Source organism: Cyrtonyx montezumae, unplaced genomic scaffold (assembly GCF_038088225.1).
Source record: "Cyrtonyx montezumae isolate F1298 unplaced genomic scaffold, pur_monq_1.0 scaffold_17, whole genome shotgun sequence".
Classification (NCBI taxonomy): domain Eukaryota; kingdom Metazoa; phylum Chordata; class Aves; order Galliformes; family Odontophoridae; genus Cyrtonyx; species Cyrtonyx montezumae.
Genome location: NW_027071903.1, coordinates 28,242,663 through 28,259,390, shown reverse-complemented (window position 1 = coordinate 28,259,390; position 16,728 = coordinate 28,242,663). Strand labels below are relative to the sequence as shown.

The window sequence follows — 16,728 nt, the reverse complement described above, 5'->3', positions numbered from 1 at the left end:
ATATTCTGCAAGATCAACCATTATGGTTCAGTTAGGACCTCTCATCCAAAACACTTGAATTTTAGCACCTTGTAAAAAGAGTGAAAGTAATATTATCTTGGTACTATTAAATGGAGACAGCTAATACTGTTCATCCTCTGGAAAATGATGCAGACCATAAATACTGAGTGTGTTTAATCCTTTAACACATAGGAAAGGAAAAAGAAAGCACAACTAAGCCATGTGTTTGCCTGAAAACTGCTGGAAATATAATAAAACCTTCCTGATTACACAAAGTTTTCTAGGAGAAATCAGACTTGCTCTCATACCTCGACTTTCATATCGTTTAAATCACTATTCATTTTTACAATCAGCCATGTCACACTCAGGAATTTAACAAAAAAACATCTGGTTAGTAAACATCAATGATATTTTGACCTCCACACTGTAACTAATGCTATTACAAAGATTTAAGCAAATCACTAGCAAAACAAATTAACTCCAGAGTTAAAGCTGTCTTTTCTAACTCACTATCTAGATAACAGGGCACAAGTAACGCCTGCATCCAGAGGCACAGTTCTTTGGCAGCAGTAGCAACTTGAATGCCATAAATGTGACTTATAACTCTGACACTGTCCACATTGGTGTTGCAGCTTCCTTACAATCAAATCTGATGGGTACAGAATCTCTGTACTGGTTCGGAGTGCATTAGATGAGTGCCTAACTTCTATTATGTATCAAAGCACTTCTGAGGATTTTTTGTGACAAACAGAAGAGTTTTTGTTGACAGAGAAACAGACTAACTAGACACATCCTAAACCCACAGTTTCAGGCATCTTTGGCCACCATAACATTGTTCTTTGCAACTTAAGTTAGTTGGCAAAGGAGAGTGGCAAATTGGCTTTTTAAAGTATCTTTAAGCAAGGTGCTCTGCAACAACGAATCAACAACCAACTTGCATACCCATGATGGACAGCAGCTACTACAGATTAACACTGGTGAATTCAGCGATTGTATTCCTTCTTCTCCACCTGAATTCATAAGCTCAGACATAGGCTGGTATGTTAATTCGGAACAACAACAGAATTGCAATGAATTACAAACTAAAGTAATCAATTGGTGGTATTAAACATTACTGTTTCTTCAACTAAACAAACAGACAACATTATTAAGTAAACAGGTGTACTTCAACATAGAAGTCTTTAAACTTCAGTAACATCTGATTCCCTCCTTCTCCTCTATAAAGCCAGAAATTGTAAAGAAAGTTAAGTTTCCTTTCAAGGAACAGCAGAGAACTGTTCAGTCTGGCTCATGCATCTGTCATAGCTCTTCTCTCTGTTTGGTTGCACGGTTGTCCTCTTGGCTGCTTTTAGACTTCTTCTCTGTATCTTTTTTCTTCTTTGCTTTCTCAGGTTTGGTTTTGTTTCTTCCTTTCTCACTTCCATCTGCTCCTTTGCCCGGATAAACCTGGCCTTCCAGAGTAACATCCGCACACCTTTCTTGACTTATCAGGAAGTCTTTGATCTCCCAGGCATAACCGCCATCACGTAGCATAAAGATTGCACGATTTGAGCCAACAATAAACCTGGAGGAAAGATGTGTAATTTTTCTGTTAGCTCTGTGCTTTTCCAGTGCTAAAGCATTTTATTTCATTCACCTTCATGACAGATATCCATTAAAAAGCATGAATTTGGTCTTGTTGCTTGGGGATGTGGATGAGAACAATTGACTAGCATGGAAGAACAAAAAGCCTTCCATTTACAAACATGCAAGTAAAAGAAAGTAATAAAGAAAATGCTAGAACTAATTTGATGCTATGCAAAATCCACTGATGGGCATTAAATCTGCTTTGTGCTCTTACTGCAAATTTCCTCAGCCTCAACTCAAGACTGCAACATTCCTCTGTTTCAAAACCATCCTCTCACTCAGATAAAAATCTAAAAAAAGCCTTCGTGGTTACAAGTCTTCCAAGTGGGATGTCTTCCATCAACACAAAGGCAAACTACAGCAGCTAAAACTGACAAACAGCTATGAGACAAAAAGAAGCTAGGCTATATGGAAACCCAAATAAATCACTTTCCTACTAAAAAGTAGAAAATCTTTCTAGAGCAACTTAGAAGAAAGACAAATTGGTATATAAACTGACACAGGAACAAAGAAATAGTGGGAGTTGATAGAGCTAGAGAAGAGCATGAGATCAACAGCTGAAAAGACTTTCAGGAAGAAAGAGAGTTGAGTTCTGCAAGAGCAAAACTCTACCCTTGCATGTAACTGCATACCTTTGTACATCATAGTTTGCATTGAAGAGACTGCCCTGCCACAGGCTAGTAATTTCTTCTGTCTCTTTTTCCGTGGGATTTCCTGACACTGTGACAAACATCATCAAAGTCTTCCCCTTCTTCGTCAGTTTCAGGATACTTTCAGGCTTGCCTGGATCAATCTTTGAGAAATCTATTGGTGCTGGAGGCCTCTTGTGTTCAGGAAGATCCCCCTCCTCAATGTCATCATCTTTCTGTATTGAAAAGGAAAAGGATGTGTTAAAATTAACTGTTGCTGAAAACTGTTCTTAACTCTGATAACTGGAAAGCACTGTGTAGTTTAAAGACAGAGAACCCCATGTGAAAAGAAACTGTGAACTTTGTCTCAGGATAAATCACTTATAACCCTCTCCTCAAAGCAATGCACAGTCTCACTCCAACAGGTAAAATCTCATTTCACCATATACCAAGAAATATTCCATCCTCGTGGCTAATCCAGTAGAAGCCCACCTAGGTGCTTCATAAAATAACACCTTTTCCTTCAGCTTCATGGAATTTTATTAAGCACACAATGTACTGTTAAATAAAATATCTTACACGATTGAATGATAAATGTCCTGAACAAGAATGAGCAGATTATTAACCTTACTTTCTACTAGTTTGGATAGTGCAAAATCAACGTATTCCACAGCTTTGAAAGAGTAAGGCAGAAACGATGTTTACAAATATTCCTTATACAATACAGAAATTGACTACAACTTCAGTGAGACCTCACCGTGATAATATCTATTTTTCCCTTAACTATTCAACCAAACATCCATAAGTAGTATTGCTAAAGCTTCAAATGAAATAAGTGGTCAAAAGATCCCCTGCATGCCACCTCTCTTGATGGTTGTTTTAGTAACAGAGCTGAGAACCAGGTCCAGAGGCTCTTCCAGCACCACTGGACTCAAGGCTGCTGGAAAGTCCCTTGCCACAAGGGAACGCTCTACATGGCAGAAACCCAAGTGCACTTTTCCTACCCTATTACCACTTTACCAAAAGCAATGACTGAGTATAGCAAGTGCTGTAAGTTGTGCAAGGTGAAGCGCATTTACTGATCCCTCTTGGAGTGGCAAGGCTCCAAAATTAAAACTCTTTAACACTGGCAAGCCTGTACTGTTCCAACCTGCTAAAGGGCCCTCAGAAATCTGGAGAGATTTTTGTAATAACATCACCCACTCCCACCTTGGTGCTATCTAAACATGCTTTTAAAACACTGAAGATCACAACAAAGTCTCTAACAAAAATTGCTCATAAGGAAACGTTTCTGTCCTAACTGCCACAAAAATAGAAAATACTACGAGTCATCTCATGCTGCTGAAAGCAAGGAAACTTGATTCTGCACAGATCTGTGCCCCCTCACTCCCGAGCACAATTCATGCTCTTATCCAAATCCATAATGGCTCCTTTGTTTCTCTCATCCCACTCCCTCAAGCCAATTAAGCCCTTTCTTCTTCATTCTCCATCCACTGCACCCTCAATTCTTTGCAGTTCTCTGCAGGCATCCTGATTGCTATTGGGGAAATGCCATCCTGAAGTCCAAAGAACTGTTAATTGTTGAGCTCCCATTTCCATAACTTGTTGCTCCCATGGCTCTGGCTGTGCACGCATGCCCTCAGCTGCAACACCAACCCGAGCTGCAAGCAGCCCAGCTGCTCAGCCACAGCTGCACACACACAACACGACTGAGAGCATTTGTGCAGGACTTTGCGAAGCTAAAGGCAACGTGTCTGTGAGCATTTGTGCAGCACCCTGTGAAGCTGAAAGAGACCTTCACCAGTTACAGAAAAAAAAGCAGAGAGGTGCTCGCCATGCAGCTGGCACAGAACATGAAGCAGGAGCCCCAGAGGCACTAACCTGCATCTTCCTCTCGTGCAAGCAACTAACCATCTCAGACAAGCCAAATTTGGCTCAATTTGCCCACCACCGCATTTCCGTTTTTAGCAGCCAGGACTATCCGCATCTTGGGCGATTAACAAAAGCTGAACGTTTAGTTGTTTCCCTTAAACGCTGTACTCCGTTTTCCAATAAACCACCCTTCTAAAGGGCAAAACCTGCAACCGCTCTATGGGATGACGGAGCCCAGGGCCGACCACCCCTCCTCCCCACAGCTCCCCCTTCCCATTCACCCCAACTGCGATCACGAGCACCACCCGCCCCCAACCCCGGGGGATCGGGCGGCCCTCCCGTCCCGCACCTCCCACTGCTCCAGCAGCCGGGCCATGTCCGCGTCGTTGTAGTCCCGAATGTCTTTCTTCTTGGCCGGCCCCGCCCGCCGCTTCCCCTCATGCTCGTCAGCGCGGGCCGCCGCGCACAGCCACAGCGCCAGGCCCAGAGCTGCCCAGCGCGCGGCCGCCGCCATCTTGTCCGGCAGCAGGCGGGAAGGGAAGGAAGGAGGCGCGGCGCCTTTAAGGGGCGGTGGCGCGGGGAGGAGGAGCCCGGGCGGGTCGTGCTGCGGGATGGTCGGTGCTGCGCCACACAGCCGCTCCCATACAGGGCGTGTGCTTGTATGAGGAGCTGTGTTCATTGGCGGGATCCGGCCCCACGGCGCTGTATTCTAGCTGCTATCTCTGCAACGCTCCTTGCATCCAGGCCTGTGACAAACTGGGAGCCCACTGTGCTGCTGACACAGAACACAAGCAGCCAGCATGCAGGGGAGAGGGCTGAGGATGCTTTCTGGAGCCAGGACTTTTGAATGGATTAAGACCCTGATGAGATTCGCAGCTTGTGAACTTCAGGGAGATGGCGGCCAAGGGCACGTGCAATAGAAAATACTGGAGTCACCAAGCCTTAGCAAGCTGTGGAGGATATGGGATGCAAGACTGCAGTGCCACGATAAGCAACCACCCTTGGCTGCAGCCTCCATCCCATAGATTATTTCTGGAACGTTATCAAACAATACCACCAGTATGGCTGAGAATCAGGAAGCTGATAGGCCAAAGCTATTCATGGAGCTTGCTAAATGTACAATAACTGGAACAGGGTTTTAGTCAAGAGCCTCTCACAAAGCTGTCCAGTAAGTCACCAATGAGCACATTTGCTCAGCAACTTCACACTGAATAAAACAAATATCATGTATACTACACCACACTGCCCTGATAAATGAGGTTTTAGAAAACTACATTTCTTCTAAACTCGTTACTATTGGATCATTCTTAAATTCACTAAAAAGAAATATCAATGTTTGGAATGTTGGACTAAGCGTGTAAAAATACATTTTTATTGAATTTCTACTGGGAAATATTTTCTTCAACCTGTTATTAAAGCAAGCCAAGCCAACTTGACATTCATTAACATCTGGTGCTACAGCCACATGTGGATCTCAGAAGTAATCCAATTTCCTTTGTTAAGTGAACAAGCAGTGGAGTTTCTCAAGCATTGCACTAAACAACCCTATGGATCCATCACACATATAAAAACTTAATTTGAAAGGAGGGTATTTTTCACCCTTGGCAACTACCAAGCAATGCTCTGTGTCCAGGAAGAACGTGTTTGAAGTACATACACACTCTGTGGAGTCAGCTGCAGTTCAAACACCTATTCGAGGAATCACCCATTCAGTCTCTATACTCCATTGCTCTTTCCTGTATGAGAAACAAAAAACACGCAGCTAGAAATACGTATCACCGACAGAACAAATTAAATTGCATTATCTTCTTACTGAAACATGCTGCGTTTCATTCAGAGAACTTATAGAATCATACAAATATGCTTTCTATACCTTAAGCATTCTTATATGCCTTAGAAGTTTTGATAGACTTAGCAGCTAACACTATTATGGTTACAGTACAGAACATTCCTGATAATAAATGGCTACTGTCATTGTAAATTGCAAATATTAGGTGTTCACTGCTTTATCATAAAAGCCCCATTTGTCATGTCAGATGTCTCAAGCTGTGAGTGTCATTTCATCTTCTAAAACATACACATTTCATTTTAGTATTTTCAGTGACATTACAATTCAACAACAAATAGACAAATCTACCTCCCCACTCGACGTAAAATGTTTCCCACTACTGAGTACAGTTGGGTCACATTGCAATTTGAGAGGATTCAGGGTGTCCTAAATTTCTGTTAATGAAGCTTGAGATCCTCTGTCCCACTGTTTTTTTTTCTTTGTTTAAATCTAGGTGTTCATTTTTGAAACTATATTTCTGCAAAATACCATACCATTATTTATTATGAGTTAGGAGAATGTGCATATGTTTTTAGCTGCCAAAAAGTCTTTCAAGTCCTTGCAGATAGTAGGTTTCTGTATGTAATTTTCTATTTTAGTATGGATTCTCATTCATCATAGCTTACTTTTCTTTGCAAATGACTACACAGTAGAGGAAATATGCAGGACCTTAAAGCTTGTCCCTTGGCAATCAACCCCGGAAAGAACAAACAACTTGAAATCATCAAAGAAAGGCAGAGCTGCCTTGGAAGGACACGCAGACAATTTAGAGATTAAAAAGGAACTAACAAGATCAGAAGATTATCCCTAAACACGCAGAAGGAAGAACATCCAAGGGCTACCTGCTATCAACACATTCCACGTCTGGAAGAAGTAACTCATTTTATGAACTCTTCTAACACAAGAGAATGTTTAATAGTGGCTCAGATGAACGAGGTGTTGCAGAAGGCAATCTGCAAGCAGTTACTTAGAATATCTACAATGATTAAGGTCTGGTGTGCAGCTGTACTCTTATTACAGTCAGACAGGTGTTAGAACTGAATGTGTTCCCTTTAAAAACAAAAAAAATATTTCTACATCTCAAGAAAATATTATTTTTAGTACCATTACTAGCATCACAGCAAGCAAAATACACCGTCATCCAGAGCACAAACATTTGAATGATTCAGAATAATTTCAGTCTAAATTAAATTAATGCATAAAACAAACACTCACTTGCCATCTATTAAGAGAATAAATATTTTTATTCTGGAGCTAATCAGACCTTTAATTGCTGGGTCCAAGGTGACAAATTCTCCCCAGTCAGGGTAAATTAGTGTGATTAAAACTGTGCATTGTTGTACAATTTAAAGTTACCCTCTTAAGAAAAGAATTACATGAACTCAATGTCAAGGTTTATGCGGTTCCTGAAGGAATTATATTTATAGTCTAATTTCTGCAATCTTAAGTGAAATTAATTTTGTAATCCCAATTTGGGATTTGGTTTAAAGGTCACTTTTAGCACCTACATCGAGTTTAATACATCACACAAACTTCTGATGAGTTAAAAGTGCAGGATTTGAACTGGCAACAATCAGCAGCTCTCCTCACAGACAACAAAGAACAATGTGAGAGAAGTGCAGGATCAGAGACTGTAAAGAAATCCTATGAAAACACCTGTTAAAATTCTCTTGACATATATGAAAAAAGGTTTAAAAAAAAAAAAGAGGAAAAAATTCTCCTCCTGTGGAGTATTACAGCTGCAGAACTGAATGTATTACTGAAAATGCAATTCAGGAAGGGTGGGCCCTTGCACATTTTGTTCAAAGTACCATATTCTCCTTTGATCTCAAAAAAAAAAAAAAGACAAAAAAACAAAAAAACCCCCACAACCATCAAACAAACACCCCAGACCTAAGAGTTGGATGGGAAGGTCTTGGATTCCTGTTTATCCCAGACCATACTCACCAATGGCATTTCCATTCTTCTATTAAGTGCTAACAAACCTGTGCCTGGTGCCGTTCTTCTGCTCCTGGAGGGGGAACGGACACAAGCAGCTATGCTGCACCTCCTGCTCTTAGCACTCACCTTATAAAACACCTGATGTAGGTGAAATAACCGTATGCGTGGCTGGTAAATAAGAACATGAAGCAGAAAGCTGTTAATGGCTGTTTTATTGGCATAAAACATGGCACAACCTCCCCTTCTGTGAAAGGACAAGCTTTGTAGCTGCATTTTCCTTTTCATAAAAACATGTCTTTTTTTCAATTTCAATGGACTAAATATCCATGTCAACAGCAGGAGACAAACAAATTATATATGGTAAGTGGTGAAAACAACAGTACAATAAACAGTGAATAAAAAGAGAAAAATAAAAACCACTTTTGCTGTATAATCTTTCAGTTGCAGCAGCTAATCTGTATTTTAGACAACTGATATATAGATAAACATTATTTATGTAGTATTCTTTCTTACCACAGATTCTATGTTTTTAACTGTGCCACAAAAAGGAAAAAGAACTGATCCGAACACCAAGTTTAAGTCTGACTGTGAAAGCCTGCCTGTTCTATAAACTATTCAAACAAAACCATCCTCCAAGAAGAAAAAAACAAAACTCATATGCTTGCATTTTGTCATCACAAGAGATCAGCTAACTGTTCCTCCAGATCTCAGGCTGCCTTCTTTAGCTACACACAGAGCAGTTCTCAGGTTGCTTCCCCGGTGTATGAGCCATGATTACCTCTGCAGATTCGAGAGCCCCAGGCCTTGCAGTTTTAGTCTTTCATGAGGTAATGACAGTAGGCACTGACCACGAAACACTTACTTAGCACCAAACAATTTAAGACAAAATAGATCTTAAAAACAATAAACCAGTCAGCACACTCACCTTTCCTTCTGTATGACATACCTGCCACTTCACAGCTGGCGAAAGGAAGGCCCAGCTTCTTCCAGCCTCTTTTGCTACGTGTTGCTCTGTGTCAAACAATTTCCATTGTCAGCCTCTGACAATATCATCTTCCCCTCATTTCTAGTTCCCAGCCTGACAAGCCAGCTGCATCCCCTGAAACTGGAGCTATCGTCTTGTAATTACCTCCTCGTGGGTTTAGTCACATACAGCTGACACAGAGAACCATCAAATTGCCTTTTATTCCTTCATCAGCTAGCTCCCTATTATGTTAGATCAATATATCCGTACAGGAAAGTAATATAAGCTAGTGTAACCCATCCAATCGCAGCTTCCTTTCACCAACACGGCCTCATACAGCGACCGTGAAATTATTACAACTCTGTAACTCTGTACTCTTCAGCTATTACTCAACATCAGCTGCAGCAGCAAAAAAAAAAATCAATTTCTTAAAGAAAGATTTTAAGAAGCAATAAAAGGAACAGGTTGTGTGAGATGATTCATGAAAGAAGACTTCAGTTTCCAGTTTTCGTTGTACAAAGCACAATGCAAAATAAAGATCGATGTGACAAAAGAAGATCTATCACAAGTAAGCCAATCTTCTGTACACTACTAAGCCACACTAAAAAGCCTTTTAATCCCTTCTATCTGACAATGCCTGCTGTTTCCAGCCCCACAGTGTTATTTCATTCAGACTGACAGCAAAATCTTTCTACAGCCAAGCCTCATCACCTCATTTTTATGTCTCCTCATCTGTACACTAATTCATAGAGCTGCTCAAATCCTGCAGGTCATTTTTGAACTCAGCAGCCATAAAATCAAGCAGGTATACACAAATCGTCCTGGAAAGAGATGCACAGAGAACTTAGGAAATACCCACCCCAAAAATCACTCAGCAAAGTTTTCATCCTGAACAATGCAGACACATCTGTTGGGCCTTTAAAGCATATTGTAGCTGCTCCTCAGTGCTATTCAAGTTACCAGAGTGCTATTCAAGTTACCAGACACAAGCAAATCTGTCTTCAAGGCTCCCTTTTATAGGAAGACCAGAGCACCACTATATGGGGGTGGAAGAGAACTGGTTAGTTTTGGATGCACTGACAAGACTAAGTGGTTCCTACCCCTTCTCTCCCCACCATCCATTAGAGCAGAGAGATTTTTTCTTTTTTCTTCAAAAATGTACAGCTTGTTCTCACAATGCTTTTCAGAATCGCATTCATTCTGCTACCTACTCAGGTGCACCAAAAATAGCCGAGGGTTTACTCCATCAACTAATGACAATATAATAAAAAGACCACCCCTAAGGGTGAGTCAAGTCAAGTAGATGTGGTTTTCTCATTGGTGCCCAGCAATAGGACAAGGGGCACTGGGCACAAACAGGAACATAGGCAGTTCCACATAAACATGTGGAAAAACTTCATTACTGTTTGGGTGGCAGAGAGTTGGACTAGATGGCCTGCAGAGGCCCCTTCCAACCCCTGTGATTCTATTTTCTGCGTTTTTATTTCCAAAATGCAAGCCAAATGAGATGTCTGGGGTCACTCCTCAACATATATTTCCTATGCAAAGAAAGCTACTACTGGAGCAAAATGACATTTAGTAAGATGGACTTGGAGACAATCAACTGACCAAATTACAGTAATTACCACTTCTGCCTGCTGCTAGTACCAAGGCTGGTCAGCAGCACATCAGTCCTTCAGACAGATTAAAAAAGCTCAAGGAATACGTGCTTAGTATTAAAGTGGTTACTAACAGCTCTGGTGGCCTTTTCAGCTGCTAGGAGTTGCCACGGGTTAAGGCCTCGCTGTTTCTGATGTGGGCAGCTGGGATGGAGGCTGTGGAAGAACAGCAGAAGAAACTCTGTCCAAACCGTGGATATCTCCTTTGTCCCGGGGAATGACACAAACCATATGGAGACTCGTGGCTGCAGCATCTAAAAATGGAGAAGATGATCAGGTCATTTAACACCTCTTCTAGCCAGGTGTGAGACCTAAGGTTTCTAAAATGAAATTCTCAAACTCTCATTAAATGCAGTCACTACTCATTAAAAGAAACTAGGTTAATATTCTTATGAAAGGCATTCCTCATGCTACATAGTTCCTCACTGCCTCAATTAAGGACATATCTGGAAATATTCTGAAACACAACTCAGCTGGCTTCTTCTGCTCATTGATTTTTATTTGTCAGAGTATTCTAAAACCACTCTATTTGTAGTTTTGAAAACAAACTGTTGGCAGCAAACCTAAACTGTTTAGGTCCAAATCATGACCTTGGGTTAAACTGCTACAATATAGCATATAAAGTAAATATAATCTGATTTAGGTAAACAGAATCTCCCTTACTCCGAGGAGAGGTGGGTGGAGAAACGCCCATTTTCAACACACCCAGAGCTGCCTATCTGCCCTTTCCTGGAGCATGGCTCTACAGCAAGGGCTCCCCTCCACCCCACAAAGCTCGCATCCTGATAACCCTTCCTCTCCCAGAGCTGCATTCCTCCTGCTCAGAGCAAGCAGCGAAGCCCAAGAGTTCCTCTAGACAGTGGGTGAAGTGTACAAATAAACTTGCAGTCCATTAGGTGGGCTGTTTGTGCCAGGGCGACACTAGATTTGGCCTGCAAGGTCCTGCAGGTCTAACTTCCATTTACAGCAACATCACGCCTACCCCTGCAACAGTATTAATGTAGGGCTTCATATAAACATAAGGTGGGACAAATATGTTCTGGATGCATGTTGACTGCTACGTGCACATAACCAGCTGCCAGGAGTTACAAGGCAGAGTTGAAAACGAATGAAAGGAGTAAAAGAGCATTATTAGCTGCAGCAAGATGTGTAACAAATGCAAAACGTGGCTTCAGCGTGGACTCAAGATTCTTTCGGGTTATTTTGATGGAGACACTGCATGACAACAGAGAGCCTCACATGTGCAACATCAACATTCACATCACCACCGTTTACCAAACATCACGTTCCCCGTGGAAGCCTCCCAGGGAACGTTAAACTCATCCTCCTACAACTCGTTCCAGCATCATTAGCAGCTTTTATTTTGTTCCTTAACGGCATTTCCTCGTCCGCCTCGGACTCTCTACGCCCAGCACCATCCTGTGAGCAGCAGTGAACTTCTCAGCGTGCTCCAGTGCAGAGATGCGCAGAGAAAGCGCACATCCATCCAGGGCTCCCCGTGCACACAGCCGGCGTCAGGACGATGACATTTGCCCGGCTCCATTCTAACCAACGGCAGCCGACCTTCAAGCAGGGACAGAAACACACCGAATTCATTTCCGACGGTTAACAAGAACAACAAAGCGTTTAAGCCCCGTCTCACACTACCAGCGGCTAAGGGGAATATTTACACGCAAATAAAAGCGTAGCGATGTTTATACCACCGATTACAGCTAGCAAAACATGAGACTGTTAAAGAAAACGAAAGCAAGCGAAGCCTGAACCCCGATATCCCCGCAGCACCTGAGCCGCAGCCCGAGCCCCGCCGCTCTCTCACCTCAAAGCGCGGCCGCACCCGGAGAACGATCGCTCGGCTCCGCTCCCATCCCCACCTCCTCCCGCCCGCCGGGCCCTCCCCGGCCACGCGCGGCATTTATTTACTTCGTCCCTCCGCTGTCGCCGCTCGCCGCTAGGGGGCGCGATGCGGAGCGGCGGTCCGCGAGGCCGTCGCGGCCGCTGCCGCCGTCCGTCGGTGCCTGGCGCGGGCGGCGCCGTCGCGGCACGGCGCTGCTGCCCCCTGCGCCGCGGAGGAGCGGGAGGCGGCGGGCGGGGAGCGGGGCGGCGGGGGGAGGGCAGCGTTTAAACGGAGGGCGGTGACACCGCACAAAAGATTGCGATAGGCTCCGGCGAGGTTACGGCGAAGGCAACGCGGGGGGGGGGGGGGGGGTGCAGGGGGAGCCTCCGTCAGAGCCGTGCTGAGCGTCTGGCTGGCAGCTCCGCTGCGGCCGGCTCTTCGCGATAGTTTGTCCGAGAGCCCGAGCAGGGAATTTAAAAGAACCTCTTTTCGTTTTGATTTTTATTTTTCTTCCCCGGGAGTTGGCGACCGGCGGCGGCGGAACATGGCAGGAGGAGCGCGGGGCCGGGCGGGATGCAGCATCCGCGGTTGGAGTGCGGAGCGCCCGCCCTCGTTTGCGGGAAGAGCCTAAGTTGGAGCGGCGGCGGCGCGGCGGGGGCCGGCCGGGGCGGGGCGGCGGCAACGAGCGGGCCCAGGGCGGCGGGCATGAAGCGGCGGCGGGCGGCCGCGTGAATGACCGAGGCAGGAAGGAGTGAGGCAGCGTCCCTCCCCCAGCGCCCGGATCCGGTGTTTTAATTTTTTATTTTTATTTCGCCTTTTGCGGTTTGTAAATTTTTTTTTTTAACCTCTTTTATTTTTTTTTTTTAACCACCCCTCCCGGTCCCTCTCTCTCTCTCTCTCCGCTTTCCCCTCCTGGCCCGGGCGGACCACACCCTCCGCAGCGCTTCCTGCGAGCCGGCGGCGCGGGGCCGCGGCGGGCGCGCCGGGGGCGGCACATGGTGCGCAGCCGCCGCCCCTCCGGCCCCTGAGAACGGCGCCCGGGCGGACGGAGGGCGGCCCCCGGGGCTGCGGCCCCGCGCTAGCTCCGCTCCTCCGGGGTATTCCTAAAGGGAACTTTGCGCACGATCCCGCAGCCGGAGGAAGGGAGGGAAGTGAGAAGAGGGGAAAAAATAGATATCGTAATAAATTGATTAGCCGCACGATGCCGGAGCGCGGCCCGGGGGTTCCCGGTGAGAGCCGAGCCGCCGCTGGAGAGCCGTAGAGCGGAGCCTGGAGCCGGAGCGGTGCGGGAGCCCCGGCGGAGCTCGCCCCCCGCGGCACGGCAGCCCCGGCGCCCAGAGCCTTTTCTCGCCTCCCGGCGATTAATGGAATGATGTTGCGGAAAAGGCAGAGCGATCCTGCCGGGCTCAGTCGGGACTGCTCGGGCGGCGGCAGAGGCGGCGGCAGTGGGGTAGCGAGCGGCATGCGAGGCCCCCCCCGGCGCTATGGCTAGCGGCGGCTCTGGCAAGTCCAGCAGCGAGGTGTCCGGCGGCGGCATCCCCAGCGGCAGCTCCCTGCAGAGGAAGAAGCTCATCTCTATCTGCGACCACTGCAAGATCAAGATGCAACTGGTGGCTGATCTGCTTCTGCTGTCGAGCGAGACCAGGCCAGTGAACACTGAGAGCTTGTCTGTCTTCGGCGAGTCTTTCGAGAAGTGCAGGGACACGATTATCGCCAGGACCAAAGGACTTTCCATCTTGACCCACGACGTCCAGAGCCAGCTCAATATGGGACGCTTCGGGGAGGTGGGGGAAAGCCTGATGGAGATGGGGGAGCTGGTGGTCTCCCTGACCGAGTGCTCTGCCCACGCTGCCTACCTGGCTGCAGTGGAGACTCCGGGGGCCCAGCCTGCCATGCCCGGCTTGGTGGATCGCTACAAGGTGACGCGATGTCGGCATGAGGTGGAGCACGGCTGCGGGGTCTTGAAGACCACCCCTTTGGCAGACATGAGCCCTCAGCTCCTGCTGGAGGTTTCCCAGAACATGTCCAAGAACTTGAAATTCCTGACAGACGCCTGCGTGCTGGCCAGTGAGAAATCTAAGGATAAATTTGCTAAGGAGCAGTTCAAACTCAGTGTCAAATGTATGAGCACCAGCGCCTCCGCCCTCTTGGCGTGTGTCAAGGAGGTCAAGACTTCACCCAGCGAGCTGACCAGGAACCGCTGCGTCTTGTTCAGTGGACCTTTGGTGCAGTCTGTCTATGCTCTGGTGGGCTTTGCCACTGAGCCCCAGTTTTTGGGTAAAGCTGCCACCATCAATCCGGAGGGCAAAGCTGTGCAAACTGCTATCCTAGGAGGAGCCATGAGTGTGGTTTCTGCTTGTGTGCTCCTGACCCAATGCCTCAGGGATATAGCCCAACACCCCGAAAGTAGCACCAAAATGAGCGATTACAGGGAAAGGTTGAGGAACTCAGCTTGCGCCGTCTCGGATGGTTGCAACCTGTTATCTCAGGCACTAAGAGAAAGATCTTCACCCAGGACTTTACCGCCAGTGAACTCCAATTCTGTGAATTAACCCCCACACCTGTTTAGATCTCAGTCATTGCTAAAGGAAAATAATATCCCACCTCCTCACCCCTGTTTTGTATACCAAAGAATTTGCTTGGATGAGCCCAATCCTTTGATTTCATGTGGTGAAGAAGCAGAACAGCGTATTCAAATTATACGTACTAACAAAGGTGGCCAGTTATGGCTTCTTTTTACTTTAAAGTTGAGCAAGTACCTGCAGATAAATGTTCCTTTATTCAACCAGATCTTCACACAAATGGTAATAGCAACTGTTTAAAAGTTTTATATTTGGGGAGGTGGGGGTATCTGAACTAAAAAAAAAAAGAAAAAAAGAAGGAAAAAAAAAAGCTTTAATCGCGCTGGGTGCGGTTTTTAAAGTTTGTCTTGTCTTGTCTTCCGAAATTTCCCTTCTAAATTTTACTGTTTGGTTGTGCAGGAATAAGGTTACCTCAGTTCTCACTCATTTTAAAAATGAAAAGAAGAAAACGCCACCACGTAGATGATGGATGTAGCTACTATTTTGTTTGTTTTTGGTTTGTATGACTTTTTTTATTTTGCATCAAGTGTTAGGTTAGAAGTGCATTTGGTGTGTAGGAGTGGAAGGACTGGAGGTTGTGATTATGTTTTCCATGTGTTGATTTCCAAACTGGGGGAAAAGCTACTGTGAGTGTTTAAACAAACAAACAAAAAGTTACACTATAACAGAAGTGATTTTAATTTTTTTTTCCAATGTCAGTTTTTATCTTGCATGTACTGGAGTATTTATTTCATCTATTAAAATGTTATGTTTCTCAGATGTCTTTCTGTGAATCTCTTAATACTTGAATAATTGAACAACGAGGCCTGTTTGCATTCTATGTCATTTTCCCCAGGGAATGGGTGGTACAAATGTAACTAGTGCTAGACAGCAGCATACAGGCTTCAATTCAGTTCTTTTGTTTTCCTAACTGCTGTCCGGCCTCCTCAGGACCGATGTCTCTGATAGAGATACTCTTTCATTGTATTTGTGGAGCTCGGGGCAGTGTTGTGTGGGGTTACTCTATCTGCAGAGCCCTGGTGGTTGCTGCAGTGGCATAGGGTGGCTTTGTCTTTCTCAGCATTCTGTGTTATCTTGTTGATGCTTGTGTATTTTAACTTCTGCAGATGTTGTGGACTAGAGTTTTCATTGTCGTTTATTAGGGACTTCTTGGGAAGAAAAAAGCCTACCTGCTGGATCGCCCTGTTTATTAAGTGTAGGAGTGTGATGGTTTGGGCTAGGCACTCTGATGGCTCAGTGGTTGGTGTTGGAGCTACTCAGAGCAGCTTTCTGTCAAAAGTACATCAGATTTGATGCTGCAGGTACCATGAGAAGCTAGCTAACGCTGAGGCTCAGTCCAGCTCCGGTTGGATTCCTCGGGAACTGTGAGTGGACCTAAGAGGACACTATAGCAGTGTCGCTGCAGTGATTTTTTTTCAGCCTGATATTTGTGGACTTGTGCCTTCTGTTACACTCTGTATGTACCATGAAAAGTACATACAAAAAGCAGGTCTCAGGGCGAGTCGGCCTCATCTGTCTGCCCAGCTCCATTGCATAACTGGATTTGTTTGTTACAGGTCTTCAAATTGAACAGTGTTGAAATCTATTGGAAAATTTAACTTAAAACCATTGTTATTGTGGTTTAAACCTTTACCGTACAACTACTGTCCTGTTTGTTTCCTTAAAAAAAGTAAGTCTTTGGTTATGGATATAGAGCACTCAGTGAAAGGTCTTTCCTTCATAGCATTTTTGTTCATCTTGTCCCATATGTGGTGCTTTTACTTAATTTCAAACATGAGTAAAGTGTGCAGTGGA

The 16,728-nt window shown here is 45.2% G+C and overlaps 2 protein-coding genes across 2 annotated transcripts; one reads left to right on the top strand and one right to left on the bottom strand.

Moving 5' to 3' along the window:
- Window positions 1–383: 383 nt before the first annotated feature.
- Window positions 384–4,652, bottom strand: MESD (mesoderm development LRP chaperone). Its single transcript, XM_065733962.1, is given in 4 exon segments — window positions 384–1,326; window positions 1,329–1,564; window positions 2,259–2,491; window positions 4,477–4,652. Coding segments are annotated over 4 exon segments (672 nt in total). The 5' UTR covers window positions 4,642–4,652; the 3' UTR covers window positions 384–1,288.
- An 8,587-nt stretch (window positions 4,653–13,239) lies between these two features.
- TLNRD1 (talin rod domain containing 1) lies at window positions 13,240–15,693 on the top strand. Its single transcript, XM_065733959.1, has one exon. It carries the CDS (start codon window positions 13,837–13,839, stop codon window positions 14,902–14,904), a length of 1,068 nt encoding a protein of 355 aa, XP_065590031.1. The 5' UTR covers window positions 13,240–13,836; the 3' UTR covers window positions 14,905–15,693.
- The last annotated feature ends 1,035 nt before the right edge of the window (window positions 15,694–16,728 follow it).